The sequence below is a fragment of the Berghia stephanieae genome, chromosome 4 (genome assembly GCF_034508935.2).
Source record: "Berghia stephanieae isolate SIO BIC M18660-M18661 chromosome 4, UCSD_Bste_1.3, whole genome shotgun sequence".
Taxonomy (NCBI): domain Eukaryota; kingdom Metazoa; phylum Mollusca; class Gastropoda; order Nudibranchia; family Aeolidiidae; genus Berghia; species Berghia stephanieae.
Window position 1 is genome coordinate 46,983,184 of NC_088363.1, and position 23,970 is coordinate 47,007,153.

The following is a 23,970-nucleotide window of genomic DNA, read 5'->3' on the forward strand; positions in this document are numbered from 1 at the left end:
CGTGGAAACACCATCATGGACAAAGACTGCATTCTAAACAGATGGTCAGAATATATTGAAGAACTTTTTTTTGATAATCGAGGAGAAATGCCTATGATAAAAGAACTGGAAGGGCCTTCTATAATGAAAGATGAAGTTAGGAACGTCATGAAAAGCATGAAAAATGGAAAAGCTGCAGGACCTGATGCCATAACAATTGAAGCCTTGACTGGCCTGGGTGAATGGGGGATTGAATTCATCACAAACCTTCTAAATCAAGTGTATGACACAGGAAAAATGCCAACTGATATGAAACGATCCATTTTTATAGCACTACCAAAAAAGCCAGGGGCAGTTGATTGTGAACAACACAGAACTATTAGCCTAATGAGCCACCTCACAAAAATTCTTTTGAAGATAATTTTACTAAGAATAAGAAATAAAATACGACCTGAAATTGGGGAGATGCAATTTGGTTTTGTTGAGGACAAGGGTACCAGAAATGGAATATTCACATTATCAATGCTGATGGAAAGATGTATTGAAGTAAATAAAGATCTGTATATGTGTTTCATCGACTATTCAAAAGCCTTTGATAAAGTACAACACGAAAAACTATTCAAAATTCTATCATCCTTGGACATTGATGGTAAAGATTTAAGAATATTACGGAATTTGTACTGGGAACAAGAAGCAGCAATGCGTGTTGACAACGAGCTAAGCAGTTTTACACCTATTAGAAGAGGAGTTAGGCAGGGGTGTGTTTTGTCTCCAGATTTATTCAACCTCTATAGTGAAATGATATTAAGAGATATCGAACATAAGAAGGGGGTGTGTATTGGAGGAAAGAATGTAACAAATCTGAGGTATGCAGATGATACGGTTCTAAAACAGAATGTATGACGGTATCTAAAAATAATAACCCACCAGCCTGTGTAATAACAAGCAGAGGACAAACAATACAACAAGTTGAATGTTTCAAATATTTAGGCTTCAATGTAACATCCAATGGAAAATCAGATTGTGAAATAAAGAAAAGAATAGGTATGGCGAAGAATGCATTCAACCAGCTGCATACAATTATGAAAAACAGGAATATTAGCATGAAAACAAAAATCAAAGTCCTGGATTGCTATGTACTGTCTGTGCTGCTATATGGTTGTGAGAGCTGGACCATAAACAAGACCATGGTTAAAAGACTGGAGGCAGTGGAAATGTGGTTTTACAGAAGAATGATGAGGGTGTCATGGATGGAAAGGAAAAGAAATGAAGAAATTTTAGAAATGGCAAACAGAAAAAGATCACTGATAACAAAAATCATCAAACGCCAAATGGAATTTTTAGGACACATTATCCGCCACCCTGGTTTGGAAATACTCGCCTTGACTGGAAAGATGAATGGAAAAAGAATAAGAGGAAGAACAAAGAATAACGTATTTGAAAGGGATAAGAACTTGGACAGATGAAGCTGAGAAAGGTGGCGCTGCTTTAATAGAATTGGCAAGAGATAGATCAGCTTGGCGGAAGATGACCTCCGACGTCTGCTTCAGATATGGAACTACATGAGATGAGATGAGTAGTAGTAGCTGTAGTAGTATTAGTAGTAATAGTAGTAATAGTAGTAGTAGTAGTAGTAGTAGTAGTAGTAGTAGTAGTAGTAGTAGTAGTAGTAGTAGTAGTAGTAGTAGTAGTAGTAGTAGTAGTAGTAGCCCCATGCAGGAAGTCTCCAGCCAATCGTTAATTTCTTCACTTCAGCTGAGGACAGCCTCGAAACCTCCATCCGATCTTGTCACCGAACAGTGCAGAACTATGTGGTCTGCTGTCTCTGCCGTTCCCTGACAGTGGGAGCAGTCCGCTGACTCATTCAGACCCCACCGATGCATGTTTGCAGCAGCCTGCCGCTGCCTCCAGTAGTCGGTTTGATGCGACCCACTGTTTTCGATTTCCATTCCTGACGCCTGTTTTTATTGATTACCCCACCTCGCTTGGGTATGGTATTTGCCCAATATTCCCTTTAGGCTTCCGAATATCGAAGTTTTCGAGTTCTGATTTGTAAAACGCGTTTCTGGATTTAAGTTGTGATGTTTTGTAAGCTTTATTTGTAATGGTTTTTTTAAGGGCCATTTAGGGTGTGAAGTCTTTCAGGTTATGGACTAATTTTAAGATTGCTTCTTTTCGCCTTATTTCTGGTGGTGCGATTGCGCTTATAGTTGGGAGACAAGGTGTTGGTCTTGTTTAAGGCATCCAGTTATTAAGAGCATGGACTCTCGGAGTTGATGTTGATAGTTTCCTGTTGGAGTTTCTTGTTCAAACGGGGGCACAGTATTCTCCGGCACAAAGCAGATTACTAATGCTGACGTTCTCATGGCTTGTGTTACTCCCCAAGTGGTGCCCGATAATTTTCTATGTAGTCAGTTTCTTTTTGCAATTTTGTTTGCGATGCCTTGATAAGACGGAAGTGATGTATGTGGGGGACAGGAATTGGAAAAGTGAAACAGATTTGAAACTGGGAGGATGCTTCCATTCAAATTGTTGAAAAAGTGAAAAAGCTCAACACATTCATAGACTCTAGACTCTCGATGGAGCATCAGGTTAGTAAATTGGTTAGATCTCTCTTTTTCCAACTAAAAAAGATTGCTTCCATTAGACGGTTCGTATCTGAGGATGTGACCAAACACCATCGTTCAACTCGACCACCAAAGACGTTAAGAAAAATATTGACAAACGACACAAGACCAAGTCATGGAAATCATGACATTTGTATTGGCCATATTAACGCACAATCATCGAGAAACAAGACATTCGATGTAATCGATATCATAGATCAACACGATATCGATATTCTATATATAATTGAATCATGGTTGCGTCAGTTCGGTGATGAACTTATAATGAAAGAAATGACACCTCCCGGCTACAAGATGGAATCGTTCCAAAGAAATGGACGATCAGGGGGGGGGGGGGGTCGCCATCATATATACAAACACGCTCTTTCGTCTAAAATACAAAACAGGCCAATTTCGTCCAAAGGTTTTGAGTGTGTCCAAACCACATTGACCTACCCTCAAATTTCATTTTTAATCACTTGTATCTACGGACCACCCCGAATCAAAAATAACAAACTGAGACAGAATGATATTCTGACGGATTTTCTGATTTTTTATCAAAAGACACATCAAATAAGCGAAAACTTTTTATCAGCGATTTTAATATTCAGTTTGATGTTGATTAGAAGAGTCTCATTAAAATTATAAAAAATCTGAATGAACATGGCCTGACTCAGTTAGTGACCTCTCCAACTCAAAGATCGGGACACCTCTTGGACTGGTTCATCACTGATACACCCTCACTTTTTGAACCAATTAAAAACATCGAAAAAGAAATTTCAGACCACAATCTGATTCTGGCAACTCTCAAATGCATCAAAGAGAAAGCAAAGAAAGTCAAGAGAGTGTCAAGGGATAATAAAAGAATAGACATTAGTTCCATAAAAAATTATCTGTCAGAGGAACTAGGAAGAATGGATATACCAGCAGCACAGGGAACGGACGACGTACTGCGCAACGTCATCGACATTGATGTGCCAAAGACAACGAGAGTAATCAATTCCAGGAAACCGTTCCCGTGGTTTAACGAGGGTGAAAAAAATTGCCAAAAGGGAAAAGAGAAATGCGGAGGCATCGTGGAGAAAATCGGGCCTTGAGATTGACCGACTGATATATATATAGCAAAAAAGAATAAATATAAAAGCACTTGCAAAATAGCAAAAAGAAACTGCTATTACACGAATCTATCATCAGTGAGGGACACTAAGCAATTTTTCTCTGTTTCAAAGGAACTTTTAGGGGAAGAAAAGGGCATGTGTATACCCACTAATATCCCGGTAGAAAAACAGCCGGATGCATTTTCAAATTTCTTTTCGGGAAAAATATCGAAAATTCGGAACAATTTGGACCTTATGCAAAATGAAGATATAAATTTCAGCCCTTTTTCGGGTTCACATGTACTCTTTTGTTTTAAAGAAACAACTGAAGAAGAGATTTCTAAAATAATTTGTTCATCTCCCTCGAAGTTATGTGATTTAGATCCTTTATCAATATTTTGAAATTATGTCTTCCTGAATTGTTACATTGCATAACTCATATCATAAATCAGTCACTTATCTCAGGGCAAGTCCCGGATATCTATAAACATTCAATTGTAAAGCCTCTCATAAAAAAGCAAAACCTCGATTTAGATGACCTTAGTAACTACCGTCCCGTCTCAAATCTGTCATTTCTTTCTAAAATCCTTGAAAAAGTTGTACTCAGACGCCTTTCACGACATCTCCAAGAAAACAATCTATGGGAAAAATTTCAGTCAGCTTATCGTTCTTACCACAGCACAGAAACTGCTCTGTGCTTTGTTGCGAGTGATTTGCTTGATGTTTTAGATAAAGGTTTTGTTTCTCTTCTGACATTGTTAGACCTTTCGGCGGCTTTTGATACTATTGATCACGGCATTCTCATTAAACGACTTAATGTAACTTTTGGTTTGTCTGGGACTGTCTCGCAGTGGTTTGAATATTATTTAGATGGCAGAAAGCAACAGGTTGTGATTTTAGATAATTTTCTCGTCAACATACATCGTCTCTGTTTTGGGTCCAATTCTTTTTGTTTTGAATACTTCTCCATTATCTAATGTCAACACTGGTCATGGGCTGCGCTTTCATCTCTATGCAGATGATACGCAACTTTATGCTACTGATAAAACTAAAAATCTCGAAAATATTGTGATACGTGTGGAAGAATGTGTGACGGATGTAAGAGTGGATGGATGCAAACAAGTTGAAAATGAATGAGTCAAAAACAGAAGCGATGATTGTGGGGTATAGAGGGCAGTTGAAGGGGAATGATGGTCTTGAGGTGTTGATTGGGGATGAAAAGATCAAAGTTTCAAAGACTGTGAAAAATTTGGGTGTCTATTTTGATTCAGAAATGAGAATGTCAGCTCACATTTCTACTCTCTGTAAAACTTTATACTTTCGATTGAAGAAAATCAATTCGATCCGTCAGTATTTTACAATTGGAACATGTAAAGCATTGGTTGTCTCTCTCATTTATTCGAGACTAGATTATTGTAACTCCCTGCTTGTCAACTTGCCTCATGCTTCTATAAAACAATTACAACTACTACAAAAACAATGCAGCAAGATTCGTTTTTGGCAAACGAAAGTTTGATCATGCAACCCCTTTGTTGGCCTCTCTCCACTGGTTGCCCATTAAAAAGCGCACATATTACAAAGCAGCGTATCTTGTTTATAAGTGTTTGACTGGTATACCACCGGCATATCTCACAGATCACGTGGTCATGTGTAAATTTGAAAATTACACTTTAAGATCATGTAATGACTTGACTTACTTGACTTAGATGCCTTTCGCGTCTCGACCGAAAGATCGGGTCGCCTTGGCTGTTTCCAGTATTTCCTGTGTGAGGTGTCTCCAATATTGCCGGTCCTCTGCTAGGGTTCTCAGATTTTCAAGGTCCCCTGCCGTTATGAGACTAATGCTTTGTCCAAGTGTTGTGAGGTTTTTGTTTAGGATCACAGGGAGTGTTGTGATCGGTCTTCCTCTGAAAAGGTTCCCGTGTTTTTGGAAGTATCCCGACATGGCTTGGTTAGCTGGTATGTTTTTGTCCCTGCGTAGTATGTGACCGAAAAGTTGCCATCGTTGTTGTAAATGTCAAGGGAGATTGGTCTTTCTTTTGTGATCTTATAGAGTGATTCATTTGAGATCTTTTTTGGGTATTTGATGTCCAGTACCCTTCTTAGCTGTGTGCGATGGAAGGCATCCAGATGTTCTTCTTCGGATTTTGTCAACGCCCAAGTGCCGCAGTTATACAGAAGTACCGGTTTTACAAGAGCATGGTACAGTTTCAGTTTGGTTTTTCTCTTTATTTTGTCACCTCTAATCCATACATTGGTGAGTTTACTGAGTGCGGCGTTTGATAGCTGTTTTCTTCCCTGTACATCCTCGATGTCTCCAATTAGTGAGCCGACTTTTTTTGTTCTTTTCCATTCCTCTTTGTTCCTCGATATTGTTGTAAATTCGGTTTTATTGGCATTGACTTGGAGGTTATATTTCATGAGGGTATTTTGTATGATGTCTATATTTGCTGGTGTTGATCCAATAAAATCGACATTATCATGTAATGACCAAACGAAAATTTCGGAAAAAAGATCAAGAATAAAATTTGGTGATAGATCGTTTGCTTGTTTCGGCCCAAAGATTTGGAATGAACTACCACGTGGTCTGAGGGAGTGCAAGTCTTTACCTGCCTTTAAAAAGAATCTAAAGACACACCTTTACTGTCTTTACTTTTATTGACACTATGAATCCTTGATTTGGCTATGAATTCTTTGCATTGCATTTTTTTCACTCAAAATTAATAATTTGTATTGTAAAGTGCCCAGAGCTTGTGTTTTACACGAGAATGAGCGCTGTATAAATGTGTATTATTATTAAAATGTGTATTAATGTGTACCTCGTGCTATCGAAATTGGATTATTGTAATGTTCTGTTTTTTGGCGTTTCGCAATATAATCTGCGACGTCTTCAAATTCTCCAGAACAGCGCTGCCAGAATAGTATTCATGAAGTGTGTGATTCTGCCAGACCTCTGCTTCATGACCTGTATTGGCTGCCTGTTGAGAAAAGGATTATATTCAAAGCTTGTGTTTTAGCGTATCTTTGTCTTGAAAATACTACCCCTTCCTACCTTTCGGAACTAATTGAAAGATATTCAAAACCCGTCTCTTACGTTCGGCCAGTGATTCCACCAAACTAGTTGTCCCTCGAATACGCAAAATTACTGGATTGAGATCCTTTTCTCATTTCAGACCCTTTGTTTGGAACGCCTTACCACACAGCATTCGTGAAAAAGAATCTTTGTCTATTTTCAAACGTTCGCTTAAAACATACCTGTTCCGATTTTAGTAGATGATATGAGAAGCAGGATAGGCGCCTGATTTGTGTTGTGTTGAGTGTGTGTGTGTGTGTGTGTGTGTGTGTGTGTGTGCTTGTGCGTGTAAATGAATATGTTTCTACCAAAGTACTTCGTAATTTAAGGGCTTTGAGTCTGGTGTCTCGGAGTTATAGCGCTATATAAGTTATTATTATTATTATTATTATTATTATTATTATTATTATATATTATTATTATTATTATTATTATTATTATTATTATTATTATTATTATTATTATTATTATTATTATTATTATTATTTTATTATTATATTGAAATACCATTGGCCAAAATATTTCTTTAGCTTTGATGTTACCTCACTGAATGTCTTTTCGATTTCTTCCCAGTATTTTGATTGATGAGCCAATACTCAGTCTGCGTTGAAGGGATTATTGACTGACAGGCATATCACTGATATATATATATATATATATATATATATATATATATATATATATGTGTGTGTGTGTGTGTGTGTATGTGTGTGTGTGTGTGTTAAACAGTGTGGCTTTTGTTTTTCTCCCCAGCCAGAATATCGTGGAATTTTCTTGGACCGATCATGCTTGAGAGAAGTTTGAGAGTTTTCCTGAACGTGATTATTCTGGCCAAATTCAATATTTATCCTCCGGTCCAGACTGCATCGTAGGCCCTCAGAGGGGTCAATTAGGTCCAAGTCTTCAGTATATTTTCTAATTCAGATTCTCTAAAGTATTAGGTGCCAAACGTGTTCAATTGTTCCTCTTTATGGTCTAAAAATCTGCCTGCTGTACTGTTATCCATTTGACTATATAAGGCGCGATTCTTGTAAGTGATACTCTTTCTAGTAATTCGTACAGGAAGCATAGTAGTGATTTTGGTCTGCAGCCGGATGGTTCTGTAGTTGGTTTGCCTAGTTTTAGTATATTTTCTCTTGTTCACGATAATTGTAAAGGTATTTGCCATCCAGTCAATTGCTAGGGGTCCATGGTTGGTGAGCATATCTTGATAGATCCTCTCTATAAACCTAGCTTTCCCGTTTTTCATTTTCTTCAACGTTTTTTTTATTTAAGAACGATCCAACCTGGCGTCCAGACAAGCGTGCATTCTCCTGGACCCACATCTTCACAATGAAGAGAACCAATACAATCATCCCAAAAATCAGCCTCCTGGGCTTACGAGACACTGATTTTGGGGGATGACTTCAACTTGTATTTTTATTTCCGCTTTGTCTCGTACTGTTTCACACAAACACACACACACACACACACATAGACACACACACTCACATATATACACACAATTTTAGATTTTTAACTTACACCAGTGCCTGCTCCCTAATTTGTCATCACCATTCTTACATTCAGATAATATTGAATTCGCCAAACTACCTCGTTAGGCAATCTTACAACTCTTACGTCACCTAAAATAATCAATTTGTGACCCATCGTCTTAATACTGTACTATGTTAGAGTAAACTGGATGAAATAAAAGGATGTTAATATTGACAGGGCCAGAAATGTGAAATTTTAGAGGGGGGGGGGTTATATTGTTGGCTACATTCTCCTCAAGAAAGCATCAAAACATAACCCAAGTCATATATTTTCTACTCTAAATTCAATCTTTAGTACCTAAACCATCCCGAAATAATATTATTATGGGGCGGTGCGATACATTTAGTGACTGACGTACTCCATTCCTTCTTTATTGCTAAAAGCTGTCCTCCAACTCTTAGAGTGTCATTTGTCCATTCTAGGGGGTATGCAAGACTACAACTACCTCCACACCAACTGTTACGAGATCACTCTAGAACTCTCTTGCTGCAAATACCCCGGCCGCCGTCATCTGCCGACTTTCTGGAAAAGGAACAAGGAGTCACTCCTGGCTTTTATGGAAAAGGTATGAAAACATTCCTTTAAATATTATTTTTCGCCAACGTATTTAGTCATCAACGATTAAATCAGTCCGGTTATAAAGTTTGAGAGCGTGCGCAAATGAATCTGGCAACAGGGTGGCCAGATGACGATTCACAAGGCCAAAGTTAAATTAAGGACCGATTATTATGCCCTAGCAGATATTCTAAATAACAATTTGAGTCAAAAATTGTTAGAATTACTTCTAATTTATCAAAGATTTGCAAATTACTGGTATATCAATCTGAAAAAAATAGGTATATAATTTTTAGATTTGCCAGTAATTCTATGCTCATTGGCAAAAATTTAACACGGGCTGTATGGATCAATTTTAACCTCAAAACTTATAATTTAATAAGAGCTTTCATGAGCAGCATTTTATAACGTGTAATTGCTACAGGAACAATAGCAACTTTATGGGTCAGAAAAGTGAGTGGATCAGGCGCTTATGCTGATAATAACAAGAAATGATGTGAGTAGAAAAGTGCCAGAAGACAATAGAGAATAAAAACGTCGAGGCCCGTCAATTGTAGCTCATCACTCTCGTGGCCAGTCGGAGTTGCCGTAACAGTCGTGTTGTGGGTTCAAATCATCAACGATGCAAATTATTATTCTCTATTGTCTTCTGGCACTTTTCTACTCACTTCATTTCTTGTTATTATCAACATTATGGTTATACATTTATTGGTTGGTCCCAGGTTTGAGTCCCATTCTAGCCGTTCAAAATTGAGTCTTTGAAGAAGGCTCAGTATTTACATTCTCTCACCGCACTCATGTGTAAAATGAGTACTTGGGCGATAACAGTGCTGTATCTTTCGAAATAAAATAATGTAATAGAACCTCACTGGCGACATGTCTTATCCTCTTATTTTAGTGTTGCTGTTCGTTTGGGACTCCTTGGAAAATGTTTTTGCCACATTTAGAGGATATTGCGCTTTATAAAAATACTTCAAATTGTCAAGTTGATTGATTTTCATGCATGATAAGATCCACCGTGTGGAGGAATTATTGGAAATAAAGAGGAATCATTCAATCAACGTAATTTTGGCATAGAGATAATAAAGACCTCATTAATCTAACTATAAAAAAACGTTTGGTATATTGTAAACAAACGTCATTTTATTTACTCAGCCATTGTAAGAGGCTGCTTATAAGATGTTTTGGATGATAAAATTACCACTTAATTGCGCTACAATTTACTTGGGAATAATTCGGAGCCAGGGTGATACTTTCCTAATTGTGGTGGAATGTTTGTCTTCGGAATCAGGCTATTCTTTATCAATCCACCTTTACTGACTCTTTAATGTGATCTTTTTTTGTCTTTGATCAATAGTATTATAATCTATGAGAGAAAGAGAGAGAGAGAGAGAGAGAGAGAGAGAGAGAGAGAGAGAGACAGAGAGTACAGTGACGCCAACAATTTCGTTGATTTATCTCAAAAACACCTCAGGTTTGGGACCGGGGAACGAATCCATAATTTGTTTTTCCAGATACCCCACGAATAGACAAGCATAACTAGGTCCCATTCATGTGCTCCATGGCCACACCGCTTACTTGTTTGTAAAACTTGTCATTGAATTCAAAGCTGTTGAGGTTCAGGACAAGAGATGTTAACCTGAGTACTGTATCAACCCCAACATTTGTGGGAAGATTTTGGTCGAGGAAATACTTAATTGCTTTAAGACCGTCATAGTGGGGTATCGAAGTGTATAGTGATGAGAAGTCCATAGTGAACAAAAGTCGGGGATGGGAGTCCGAAATGGTATAATCTCTAAAAATAGTGAGAGAATGGTTTGTGTCCCATAAGTAGCAAGTTTTTGCACCAAAGGTTGGAAAACAAAGTCAAGCAGATCAGAAATTCTTTCTCTTGACACGAGCATGCAGAAACAATGGGTCTACCTGGGGGAATGACTGTTGGGATTTTCATTTTATGTATTCTACGTAACAGGTAAAAAGTGGGGGAACCAGGATCGATGGTAGGGATGATAAGATTGTGCGCTTCGGGTGGCAGGCGTCGAGTTTTAATTAAATATTAAACAGTCTTTTGGACAACCGTGGTGTTAAAAAGAGTGTTATCTTTCTCCAAAACTTATTACTCGTAGTATTGCGTGTTAGTAAGCTGCGTCTTGCACTCCTGAATATATAGTTGTGTACCCCATAGTACTATGGCACCCCCTTAGTCGGCAGGCTTGATAACAACATCTTTACGGACGCACAGGGTTCGAAGGGTTTGTTGCTCTGCCGTACTGAGGTTCGAATGTTCTATCAGTCGAGGATGGAAATTGGCAGTCTCAAATTTGATGTTGTCTATGATTAAATCAAGTGTATTAGATTGGCCTGGCGCTGGGGTGAAAGAAGAGCGAGGTTGATATTTGGAGAAGAAGGAGTGAAATTTGTTTCTGTCAGTGTTGGTTGTCCTATCGTCTTCGTCACTATTATTCTTGTCATCCTTATCTTTACTTTTGAAATATAGTTATAGTCTCAGTTTGCGTGTAAGTTACTGGTCTCAACTCACTTCATTGCAAGCCATCATTTATCTTTCAGAAAGCATTTTATTTTCGACAATGTATGAGAAGAGTTTAACTCTCTGAACTACTCGAACTTTTGGAAGTTTTAACCATAGGTTGCCCTTTTTGCTTCCAACATGTCGACATCCCCATTTAAAGTGGCATTTTCAACAAAGTCTGTGTCCTTATACTTCTTCACCTCGAAACACGAACATGTCCCTCTTTTCCTGTTAAGTTGCACTGTCTCTAGACTGGTGTCATTAAACTTTGAGCACCAGACCATACATCCAACAATTGTAGGCGTGTTCATGCGTTTCATGCGGAGTATCTTGTGAATACTTTTTCTGCGTTTTTTCACGGAGAATCTGACATTTCGATTAGGATATTTCGTTAGAACTTCCACCTCACAGAGATATAACTTTCCGGTCTCTCCAGGTTTGTATATATAGACGTAACGACCTCTTAACGGCTCGCCGTTTTCGCAAGTCAGAAAATTAAGAATGTAGCGTGGTAGGGTTCCTTTGTGGAACAAACATAATTTCCCTTTAAATTGAGATCTTTGTCCAGGAAGGGGAAGAGGGTTTTTTTTCGACACGTAAACATAGAAATTTCTCAAATTGTCATAGATGTCACCGTATCGGTTCTTTATTTGTAAAGCATAGATTTGATACTGGCCCATCAAGTCAACCATCCACCACGTGTTTTTGATCGATTTGGTTCCCGAACACGAATTATTTGGGAAGTGTCCAGAGTATCCGCCGTCGTTTGCCCTCGTAGCAGCTGGAGGAAAGCATAGAAAAGATTAACGAATGAAAATTTTACATTCATCAAACACAAAAAGACCCAGTAATTAAACAAAAAAAGACTGCTGCCCTACGTCATAAAATAACTATGCATGTTCCTTGAGACAAATTAATACAAAAAACGGTAACATTTCTATGAAATATAGCACCATAAATTATTTGTCTGCTTACGACATCAATTGGTCAGATCTCTCTTTTGTGTCTCCCATAGCAAAACGATGAACTCCGAGCCGTGGAACTGTAATTGTCTCGAAGAATCGAGGCAGAATTAGGTGGTTTTGATGCTATGCGTTTGGTTAAATGTACTCATCAGTTATGCCAGATCAATCATACAGACATAACTGTGTGTAACATTTTAACGTTTATAATCTTGGTTGAGAGAATTCAGTGAGAACTGATCACCCATCTAGCGATCTAAAATCACATTCTCTCACCCAACTCAGTCTAAAATGAGTACATGGCCGTTAACAGCGTTGTTTGTCAAAAAGAAAAATGTGCTGTTGTCTTAGAGGCATTATGACTCGTTCTAAATGTTAAGAATTGCTGTTGGCGGAGGACCCCTTGTAAAGTGCTTTGAGTATGTTTAGTAGATACGAGGTATGTTTCAAAATTAAGTTTCCCTGTCGCGCTGTAATCACATAATATTTTGAATAACCGTGTATTTATTATCAAATGAAACATTCTTAAATTACTTAAACATAAAGAACCGTTAAGCTCCACACACGTCTGTATTTGGTTACTCAACGGTCAAAGATGGTGACCAGAAACTGTTTGTCCAAAGCCATGGCTGCATTCCTCATCGCTTCTTGAATCTGGTTATCGTCTTCAAATCGTTGTCCTTGCAGCATGCATTTCTTCACCTTAGGGGAGAAATGGAAGTTGCATGGAGAAAGATCAGATGAAGAGGGCGGGTGTTCCAACAATTGCCAACAATTGCCTTCCAGAATCTCGTTCACAACTCTTGACTTGTGTACAGGTGCATTGTCAACAAATGAGGTACCCACTTTACGAACACCTTTTTTTCTTGTCAAGTTCGTTGGTCAATATTCTGAAACGGTTATAATGGACAAACCAATAAGTTCACTAATCTCCCTACAAGTTCTTTTTGAATCTTCTTCCACTTCAGCTCTCGTTCTCTCATTATCGATACAGGTGACAACAGGAGGTCTCCCAGTGTGAAACTCATCCTGCATGTCAGATCTTCCATCTTCAACTTCTCTTACCCACCTTCTAACAGTTTGAATTGAATGAGCATTACGCTAGCATGCTCCAAACTTTTACAAAGGTTTCCGTGTATTTCAACAACAGACTTGCCGAAAAGAGTTCAAAATGTGATGACAACCCGAACATCGTCGCGTGAGAGGGTTGCATCAATGTTTTGTTCTGCCATTTTCCTTTGATTATGTTTTTACTAGGAGCAAAAGGACAATAAACTTACCACGTCTCAGCTCTATGACACGACAACCAATATGTTTTAAATTTGGCTTCGATATTTCTTTAAAATGATGTCAATTTGTCTCAAATTTACGTAGTTTTAGGTTGCTTATAAGCGAAGTTATAGAAGGGAGAAACTTGATTCTGAAACACGCCTCGTATTATGCCATGTAAACGCTTTGGCCAGAAAATTGGATTTAAATGACAAAAACTCTCAAATGTGATAGTTCTCTTCTGGCGAAATTTTAAATACATAGTTTTTCAGAGCACAACAGTTAACTGGTTAATTGATATAATATGTATATCCAAGCCAAGGTTCGTTTAGCACAAAATGTTACCGTTTCAAAGTTGGTCAAATCACTTTAATCCTTTAAAAAATAGGAATTCAGTCTTCTCTGTTTCTCTTTTTTTAATGATGACCAATTAAGTTTTAGAAAACCTTTTTATGATTGTCGTAGAAGCGGCCTGTCTTGAAAACTGATCAAGTTTAACCGTGAATATGTTGAAACAAATTTTGTTTGACAAGGGGAAAAAACAAACAAAACAAAAACAAAAACACGAACAACAACAAAAACAAAAACAAAAAGAAACAAAGCAAAAGGGAGAAATTAAAACACACACGCAAACCAAAGAATAGCGACCAAAGTAACAAAAACACACACAAACAAAAAAATGCAGAGCAAAACAAAACGAAACATACACAAAAATACCCCATAACCACAAACCAAAGAAAACAAGTTTTTAAACACAGTGCGACGCAATACCTAAATCTAGTGTCGAAATAAATATGATTAAGAAAATTAGTTCAATTTTTTTTAATGACCAGAATGAGAAAACCTTGCAGGTTTTTTGATGTTGAAAATGCATAACCCACCTTCCTCATTGGTAGCATTATTTAAAGAGAAATTTTATAAATTACGCTTATCTTTAAATTTTAATCATCCGATTCACCAAAAAATAATACCGCTTTGAAACGATAGGTCGCAATTTTATGTTTATTCTTTTCATTCTTAAAAATGCAGTATGTGTAACGTAAACCAAATTATAAACTAGATGTGCCTTAATGAGTCAATAAAGTGGAGAGAAAGATTGAGGGAGTAAATGTGGCTCTTATACAAGGGAACACCAATAAAACTTTTCGGCCATTGGCCTTTTTCAAGTAAACACGAAATATATATTATATATGTATATATATATATATATATATATATATATATATATATATATATATATATATATATATATATATATGTATAATGTATATATATATATATATATATATATATATATATGTGTGTGTGTGTGTGTGTGTGTGTGTGTGTGTGTGTATAACATTTGAAGTATAATTCTGATCTTCTACAATATTGTTTCAAGCGTTAGCTCTCATCACGAAGTGGAAGTGAAAGTAGATTGTTGTGTTTTTCGTATTTTTCTAGATTCGTGTTTATGGAGGTTCGTAATTACATAAATGGTGTTTGTTTCTATGTCTGCATGGGATGTTAGTTCGTTTCTTCTGTTGAGTGTTATCATGTTCGGTTTTGTGATGATGAAGAATTTTTCTTCTGGTTGCAAATCTAAGAAGAAGGGGAGTACGACTGTGCTCTGGAGGTGATTTTCCATGTGATGCTGTGTTGTATGTTTTTTTTCTTTGAGGTTCCAAATGTGTTCATTTAGTGTACTAGAATGTCGTTTGTGTATATTTCTGAAAGAAGATTTATGCAGGTTGTATTTGGTTTTGAATGAACACTCAGTGAGGCCAATGTATGTTTCTTGTTTTGGTGTGTCTGGGCGTATAACTGTGGCTTGATAAATAACGTTTTGAGCCAGGCAATTTCCGTTTAGTGTGCATGTTGCCTGGGTCCTGCAGTTACATTTTTTCTCTAGGTTGTTGTTGGGCTGAGCTGGCTGTGATATTTTCTTTTGTTGTTGGAGGAAATAATGTTTTGTATGTTTGTATGTGAAAAACACAACAATCTACTTTCACTTCCACTTCCTGATGAGAGCTAACGTTTGAAACAATATTGTAGAAGATCATAATTATACTTGAAATGTTTTATCAAAACGTTGAGCGTTGTTCCGTTGTATAAGAGTCACATTTACTCCCTTTATCTTTCTCTCCAAACCAAATTATGACACATAATATTAGAATCGTTATCAGCGTATTAAGTTTTACTTACCGCTAACTGTATCAATTTGCTTGGCAGGTTTATTTAGGGCAATGTTTTTGTAATACCAGCCTTCACCCCACAAAGATTTGGCTAACCTGTTCACGTACACTTGGACCGACACTTGTGTCCCAGAGAAGCACCAAAGAAGAACAAGGAATATCCTGTTCCAAGACATTGTTCCCGATTTCAAACTTGACCTAAAACAACCGCGTTCTCTCTAATCTTCCAAATCTTTTACAAATGTTCTACTTTTAGTAAGACCACGTGGCCACAAGCTATCCTAGATTTAGTAAAGTACAAGCTGAATTCCTGTTTACTATTGGATCTTGATCACAGATAAGTGTTTTGGTAACGAATAAATATGGTAATATTAAGAAAATATCAATATGGTAATATTAAGAAAATATCGGTTTGGTCAATTCCACATTGATATCGGTATCGCTCGATTTCAAATTCTAGTCGAATGTGTGATTCTTTTCGACCATAAACCGTTTGTAATTTTGTCTAAACCGAAAGAGCCGAAAAAGATCCGTGCTTGTATGTAATATGTTAATTCAATTTTATTTTTTTTTTTAAAACAATGACTGTAATTGAATATTATTGGTCTTAAACACACTCATTTACATACATTGGTTGCTATGTATTCTGTGGTTTGAAAACCTATTTAAAAGAATCTGATTTCACTGTCTGACGCGTCTTATTTTATTATATTATTAGAAGAGCGATTTAGCGTGTTGCATTGCCGTTGTCTCAAAACGTGACCTAAAACATCCCGTTCTCCAATGTTCCGAATCTGGAAGGCTTGTCGTCCTTTTTATACAATCTAAGTCTATAAGGAATAATAATCTTCTCACAAACGTGGCAGGGGCACGAGTTGCTGGGAGTTTTTAATGTTTAGTTGATTGACGTGGGTTTATTCATATATCATGAATTTGTAACGAAGACAAGTACCTTATTCTTCTTTGATCTCTTGATCACACAGACAAATGTATATTTTTTGACAATGACCCGTCATTATTTATTAGAAATACAAAGCAAACGATATCTATGTTGGTTATTATTTTTGAAAACATCCACTAGTTTTAATTATTTCTTCTTTTTTCTTAACTCCTCAATGGTGGTGATGGTGGTGGTGGTGGTGGTGATGGTGAGATGGTGGTGGTGGTGTGATGATGATGATGATGATGATGATGCTGATGATGATGATGATGATGATGATGATGATGATGATGATGATGATGATGATGATGATGATGATGATGATGATGAAGGCGGTGGTAGTGAAGACCTTGATACTCGTAGTTCCAGTTTCAGATCTGAAGCATGCAGCAAACTCATTGACTCTATCGATGCTATGTGTTTAGGTAAATACTCACCTATTCATTCTGACAGATAAATCATAACAGTCCTAGGTCGCTAATCAGGAGTTTTATGGTAACACACATAGAACTATGTGCAACGTTTAACGTTTATGGTCTGCTCGAGAGAGAGAGAGAGAGAGAGAGAGAGAGAGGGAGATGGGGGGAGAGAGGAAGAGAGAGAGAGAGAGGAAGAGAGAGAAAGGAAGAGGGAGAGAGAGAGGAGAGAGAGAGAGGGAGGTAGAGAGGGAGAGGGAGAGAGAGAGGGAGGGAGAGAGATGGGGGGAGAGGGAGAGAGAGAGAGAGGGGGGAGGGAGAGAGAGAGGGAGAGAGAGAGAGGGGGGGGGAGGAAGAGAGAGAGAGAGAGAGAGAGAAGGAGAGAGAGAGTTTAATGTAAATCAATCACCCGACTGGCGGTCTTAAAAAGCAATAACAAGGAGTCGAGCGACGTCAACATCATTCACCCAATACTGTAATTACAAGTACTGATCAATTGGTCACCAATTTGTATCCATGCTCAGAGTTACAAGTAGTTATTAAAATTTATCAATATGTATCAAGGTGTTCAAAATCATTGCATTTTATTCGATTAAAATCGGGGAATGTGCCGACTGGTTTAGCCATTGCATTGTAACCCTGAAGGTCCTGGATTCGACTCCCGCTTCAGACACTTTCGGTTATTTTTCATGGGTAAGAAAATTAACCCCCAATTTTCTCGCTGTGGACAATAAGGATGATTCCTGTTGACACCAGACGTTTGTTTCATGGATTATCTATATTTCCCCATGTAGTGCCTTAGTGACAGCATCTAACGATGCCTGCGGAAGGGCGTAATTATTATCCTAAAACATTAAATACTGCATTAACTCAATAAGAAGAATTCCGTTACCAGCTTCTTAGAAGTTCAGTAAACCCCTCTGCATATATACTCAAAGCGTGTCAGCAATAAGTTGGTATTGATTAGTTATTCAATCAATCAAATCAAATATGAATAAGATAATCATTTTGAACATTTGTTATAAAAGCACAGCCGTTTATTATGAGGGTGAGGGGCATAAATGGAGGCCCAAAATCTTTACTTTCAAGCTGTCTTATTATTACTATTTCATATGATCATAAAAAATATAGGATTTTTTTAAAATAACGTGTTAAAAGTACATAATAAAGAAGTTTAGCAGATCATATGTATTATTACGCATCACGAATCCAGCGTATGGTCATTCTCGTTATACTTTTAAAATAACATAGTGCCGGTAAGCGATTTTAGATCTGTTTAGCGGGTTTTCCTGAAGTAACGTATATGTACCACCAGCCGCTACCCGAGGCATGTGTCAAGGATAGGTACAGGTGAAGAAAAAGGAATATCCTATCCCCGAACATTGTCAGCGGTCTCAGACCTGATCTGAAACAGCCGTGCTCTCCCATCTTTCCAAAAAATTCGGCTTTGGATGAAAGTCCCATCGTGTCTTTTATACCTTGTGAATTATGTCAGGCGATGAGATTCCCTCGTAAAATAAAACAGGTTAATATCGCCAGTTGCTTGTTTTATGCATTACCAAGTGATGTGAGTTGGTTCTAATGTCTTGAATTAGTAACGAAGTTAGCTGTCATACTTCTGTATGATCTTTCTTGGTTTTATCCACACGCAATATTTTATATCAGTCGCCTCTTTTAATGCTTTTTTTTTCTCATTCTCTTTTGTTTGGCTTTTTTAATGGTGATGATGATAATGCTGCTGCTGCGGCTGCTGCTGCTGCTGATGATGATGATGATGATGATGATGATGATGATGATGATGATGATGATGATGATGATGGTGGTGGTGGTGGTGATGATGATGATGACGATGATGATGATGATGATGATGATGATGATGATGATGATGATGATGATGATGATGATGATGATGATGATATGATGATGATGATGGGTGATGATATGATGATAGATGATGATGATGATGATCATGATGATGATGATCATGATGATGATCATGATGATGATGATCATGATCATGATGATCATGATGATGATGATGATGATCATGATGATGATGACAATGCGGATGATGGTAATGATTTCTTTTATCTCCTTGCACTTTATTTTCTGATTCACCTGTTATATAATTTCACTTTTTACTTTCTGTCTGTCTTAACAGAAGTAAGCTGTTCCACATATATAGTTTCGAACCCAAAACCAATGAGGTAGCGGCGATTCCTCGCATGGTTGTGGCCAAACAAAACGCTTCAACAGTCGTAACCTCACTTCCCTCGCAATGACGCATGGTAACTTAGTAACTGGATGTAAACTATCGGAACAATGGCGGATGCCCTTATGAAATATTTCTCCGACGGGCATAAAAGCTTATCCGGAGGGGAAAAAAACATTATAAATCTGATCATGTTTTGACTTTTACACATTCTGATCACAAGACATTTGAAAGGTTCAATAAAAGTTCTATATAAAATGTACCGATTTCCTTTGTTTAGAACCACGATGGCCGCCGTTGCTAGGCGACGTGACATAAGACTATTGAATCCAATTACCGCACCCTGATAAAAACATCATTTTCATTTTGTCAAAAAGCGGCCCATTGTTGAGTCCTTGAAAAAGGCTCTTAACTCACATTCTCTCACAATACTCGGGTGTTCAATGAGTACCTGGCCTCCATCTGAAAAAATATAGCAATATCGCCTAACAGGCGAACACGCGTCATGTCTCGTTCTCCATGTTAAACGTTGCTAGTGGCTAGGGATTTCTTGTAAAGTGCTTTGAGCACGCTGAATGGATAAAGCTCTATATAAACCCTCAAGTTTTAAAAATTTTACTTCAAATATTGATCGATTAGAATTACGCTCGATCATATTTAAACATCAAGGTTATTTATATACACTGTCTCCCGCCACCATCATAACGTGAATCAAACCTGTAGAAATGCTCAATTTTAACTGATAGTTTTTTGATTATATCAGCTCTTTTGAATATTTTGGAGTAGAGCACTATTAATTTGTTATGTAAATGCGGGCGGGCGCGATGCGAGTGCATTCGCGCGCGCGCGTGTGTGTGTGTGTTCTTATATGGAGTGCAAGTGTTTTTAAAAACTGTCAAAAGCCAACAAAAAGTAGGCGAATTGAAATAGATAAACAAAGACACAAACAAACACACGCAATTAAAAGAAAATTTTAATAGCTTTAAAAAAATCCATTTAGATCAAAATTGAAAGGTTTCCGATTGAATAGGAAATCATCGCTCTCGAAACCGACATGTTACTTCTGTTGTCATAGACCTTTGATCTTTGTTACAGCAGCATTTCTGTGATCCAGATTTATTGATTTTCTGACAAAATGTGATTGCTGTCAAGTTTTAGACTAAATTGTTTTTGTAAAAATACCAAATATGAAGTGCTTCCAAAAACATTTTTTAAGACGGGGGTGTGGTGGATGTGAGGGTGGGGGTTCAAGCTTTTATTATTCGACTTCGTCTGTTATGCATATATTTTTCACAGGCTCATTTAATATAACCTAATATATAGGTTGGACCTTTCTCAATCTCTCCCTCTCTCTCTCTCTCTCTCTCTCTCTCTCTCTCTCTCTCTCTCTCTCTCTCTCTCTCTCTTCCTTACTTTCTTTCTTTCTCAATTTGGTATAATATGCATGCACTTATAAAGAAGCTCCAACAGTCTTGATTAATACAATTTTGTTGGTGAAGTAATCAGACTTTTAAACGGAAATCATAAAGTGCTTGATATATTTAGAAAGTATTGAAGAAACAACTCTTGAAAGAGAATAAATAGTCTTTGATTAGAAAGTCGGTAATATGTAAAACTTTACACTGTACTTTATTGAAACAAAATATACTAACCGTGCTCCGACATGGATGCCTGTGTCCAGGAGTAGTACCACAGAGTAGAAGAAGGAATATCCCATCCCGCAACATTGCTTGTTGGTCTCAAAATGGACCTGCAACAAGTCGATCTGTCATTCAAGTCGTCATCTATTTGTTTTGGTATTAAGTATCAGAAATTCCCGTAGAAAAATGGTTTGGGGTGTTCGATGTTGATTATGTTATAGATTTTCTATTCGCATTTTGCTCGAGTGAAAAAGTTGAATTTGCATGTGTTTGTTATTGAAAATAGCTGATGGAATTTGTCAATGTGGTGAAAATTGGTGGAGCATCTCTTGTTTGAATTGTTGAATGTGGTCTGGAAATTTTATGGCTTAAAATTGTTTACCTTTGATTTTATCATTCTCACGTTTTCGCTATAGGACTAAAGTCTCGGCCATCTTTGTACGTCAAGTGATGTCATTTTATACTCGGGTTCTTTCTTGCAGTGATTTGTAACAAGACTTGCATCTCTTGCAACCCTAAAGACAAGGAAACTGAAATGTTTTAGACAATCAATACGCCGTCTTTTAACAACAAAAGACGATCTTGAAAGATAGGTCAATAGGAAGACACAAGTCTTGGATGGAGGAAATCAAAGCCGGGATGGACTATCAGCAGAAGCGTGCACAAAGAAGGCATTGTGGAGGCAGTAGTGGAGGATCATTTCCAGTCAATCTGTGCCTTAGAGATGACACGGGTATAAACAAAACTTACACCTGCCCTCTGAATATTTTCAGACATTTATTACCCTCATGAAGAAGTATGGAAAAGAACACAGCAGAAACCAGTGGGAGAGGAAATAGGATGAAGACGATGGAGGTGGATTGGACACACTCTTAGAAAGAACGACTCAACTATAACACAGAAAGTATTGGACTGGAACCCTCAGGGCAGAAGATCAAGGGGAAGGCCACGAGGAACATGGAGAAGAATTAAAGAAGGTGATATACAGAGAAGTGGTAAGACCTGGAATGAGATTAAAAAGTTAGCTCAGGATAGAGAAGGATGGAAACTGTTTGTCTGTGGCCTATAACCTGACCCAGGGTGAAAAAGGCAATGATGATGATGATGATTACCCTCATCTTGTATTGGTCCCCTGCAGTATTATCATACTCTAATGACGATCTGGCGAGTTAGATATATGCCCTTTCTCTTTTCTGGGCATTGATGGTTTCATTTGATGGAATACAATTTGTAGACCAGTGTATGCAATATGACAAAATGGTGGGGTGGACTCTACTGTGCTTTTCAACTTAATGGGTGGCTTAGGAAAATCCTTCAAAAAATTGATTTTGAGATTTAGGTGGAAAACGATATTTTCTTATCTTAGAAATAAAATTATTGAACTGCCAATTCTTAAAGTAGATTATAAAGGTACGAAAAACACAGTCGAAAAGGGTAAAGGTAGTAAGAAAAGTGTGAAAAACTGAAAGCTATTTTGCTATTTTCTCAATATGTCATTTTTCTAAGGGTATGGGATACTGTGTCAAACATTTCTCAGAGTCTATTCAATGAAAATGTTTGAAAATTTCCACATTTATCACAGATATAATGTATTATGTCGCTATAGAGAGATATTTTGATAAGGTATGTGTATTTTGAATTATAATCCAAATTATATTTTAAAAATTTAAGATAAAATTTGTCGTAATATTTTGATTCTCAACTTTGTAATGTTCTAATAAAAAGTCCATAACCTAAAGTCGTAATATCTCTCTTCGGTGACACACTATGGTACAATGTTGATAAGAGGGAATAATATGGAGGTCATTCCTTCATTAGTTTTTGTGGAATGTTTGCCACAAGATTGTTCTATTTTTTTATGCCAGACCCCCAAATTAGGTCTCAAAACGGGTATTAACACAGATAATTTATATTTTTCACCAACAATGTTTTTTAACCTATAATGAAAATACAGAATGATTAAAAGCGCCCAATATAGGTTATTAAATTGTTTTAGAAAAGACCCAAACCGCCCCTTAATCAGAGTTCGACTTCATATTTTGGAATCAAAGCTCATTGTATTTTTTTTTGGTGGAGATTGGTATCATCCCTACTTTTTAATATGGAAATTAATTTGCTGTGTGTTTGGCCATTATACAATTTTTCTGGAGAACATTTTTATCGTTTTGATCTCCTGTTGTCCCGAATAGACGTCTTTCATCTGTAAATAATTTCAGACTTGTCTGATGGGTTAGGTTGTTGCCCAAACCAACAATACAATTGGTGTAGGAAAGTGGCCACAATTTAGTAGCCGCATGTACTCCATGTGTTCTCTCTATTTCTTGTTTCGTCTCATACGACCTGAGTCCGATCACGCACCTATAAAATATTAACTGTGACTTTGGAGGTTAAGGTTAGTCTTAATCATCCACGGTACTGTTTCGTGGTCCATACTATTTCCAGTTCTCACTTGATCTATCGTTTAGAAAATCTTTATCATGGTTTATAAATACAACTTGATCTTTATATAAGCAATATATATGCATTAATTGTGCTTAAAACGCTTTACAGTGTGTTCATACCAACAACTGACTTGTCATAGGAGGTACGTAAGACGCTATTACCTGGATGGGTCCTTTTAACTTCCATGTTGGGCAGAAGGTCACTTGCTGTGTTTTCTATCCCCTGATATCTGTTTTGCAAGATGCTTTCTGTCTTTGTCTTGGAATGGAATTGCCTGGTTTTGTTCTGGCCCTTGCCGGATTCCTTTACTGTGAGGGAAACAGTCAAATGTTTAATATTAGTTTTGGGAGATGATTTTTCCCCTTGTAAATCATCTCTCTGTTATGTAATCGGTTATATTTTCTGGTTTGGATATAATACTATGTAAACATTTGAGTGTATTCCTCTTAGTTGGAGACTGTGCTAGTGTCTGGATGAGTCTTTTAGGTGATCTCAAACTCTGTAGACTGCTCTTGGAATATTTGAGCCATTCACCTTTA

The 23,970-nt window shown here is 37.3% G+C and overlaps 2 protein-coding genes across 5 annotated transcripts in view; one reads left to right on the forward strand and one right to left on the reverse strand.

The window, feature by feature from the left end:
* LOC144970700 (carboxypeptidase D-like) overlaps window positions 1-23,970 on the forward strand; it is a 50,761-nt gene that overhangs the window by 22,896 nt on the left and 3,895 nt on the right. For all 4 annotated transcript variants that reach the window (XM_078910614.1, XM_078910616.1, XM_078910615.1 and 1 more), the window contains exon 7: window positions 8,714-8,856. In XM_078910614.1, the coding sequence (XP_078766740.1) occupies window positions 8,714-8,856 (143 nt within the window). The remainder of the gene's footprint in view (window positions 1-8,713; window positions 8,857-23,970) is intronic.
* Window positions 11,371-16,056, reverse strand: LOC144970702 (fucolectin-2-like). The gene is made up of 2 exons (XM_078910618.1): window positions 15,792-16,056; window positions 11,371-12,157 (listed from the first exon to the last, which is right to left on the reverse strand). The coding sequence occupies exons 1-2, from the start codon at window positions 15,955-15,957 to the stop codon at window positions 11,484-11,486; spliced, it is 840 nt and encodes a 279-aa protein (XP_078766744.1). The 5' UTR covers window positions 15,958-16,056; the 3' UTR covers window positions 11,371-11,483.

Coding starts and splice junctions, on each gene's coding strand:
- LOC144970702 (XM_078910618.1), bottom strand. CDS start 15,957: ATGTCTTGGAACAGGATATTCCTTGTTCTTCTTTGGTGCTTCTCTGGG. Junction 12,158..15,791: donor GCAAATTGATACAGTTAGCG/GTAAGTAAAACT, acceptor GCTTTCCTCCAG/CTGCTACGAGGGCAAACGAC.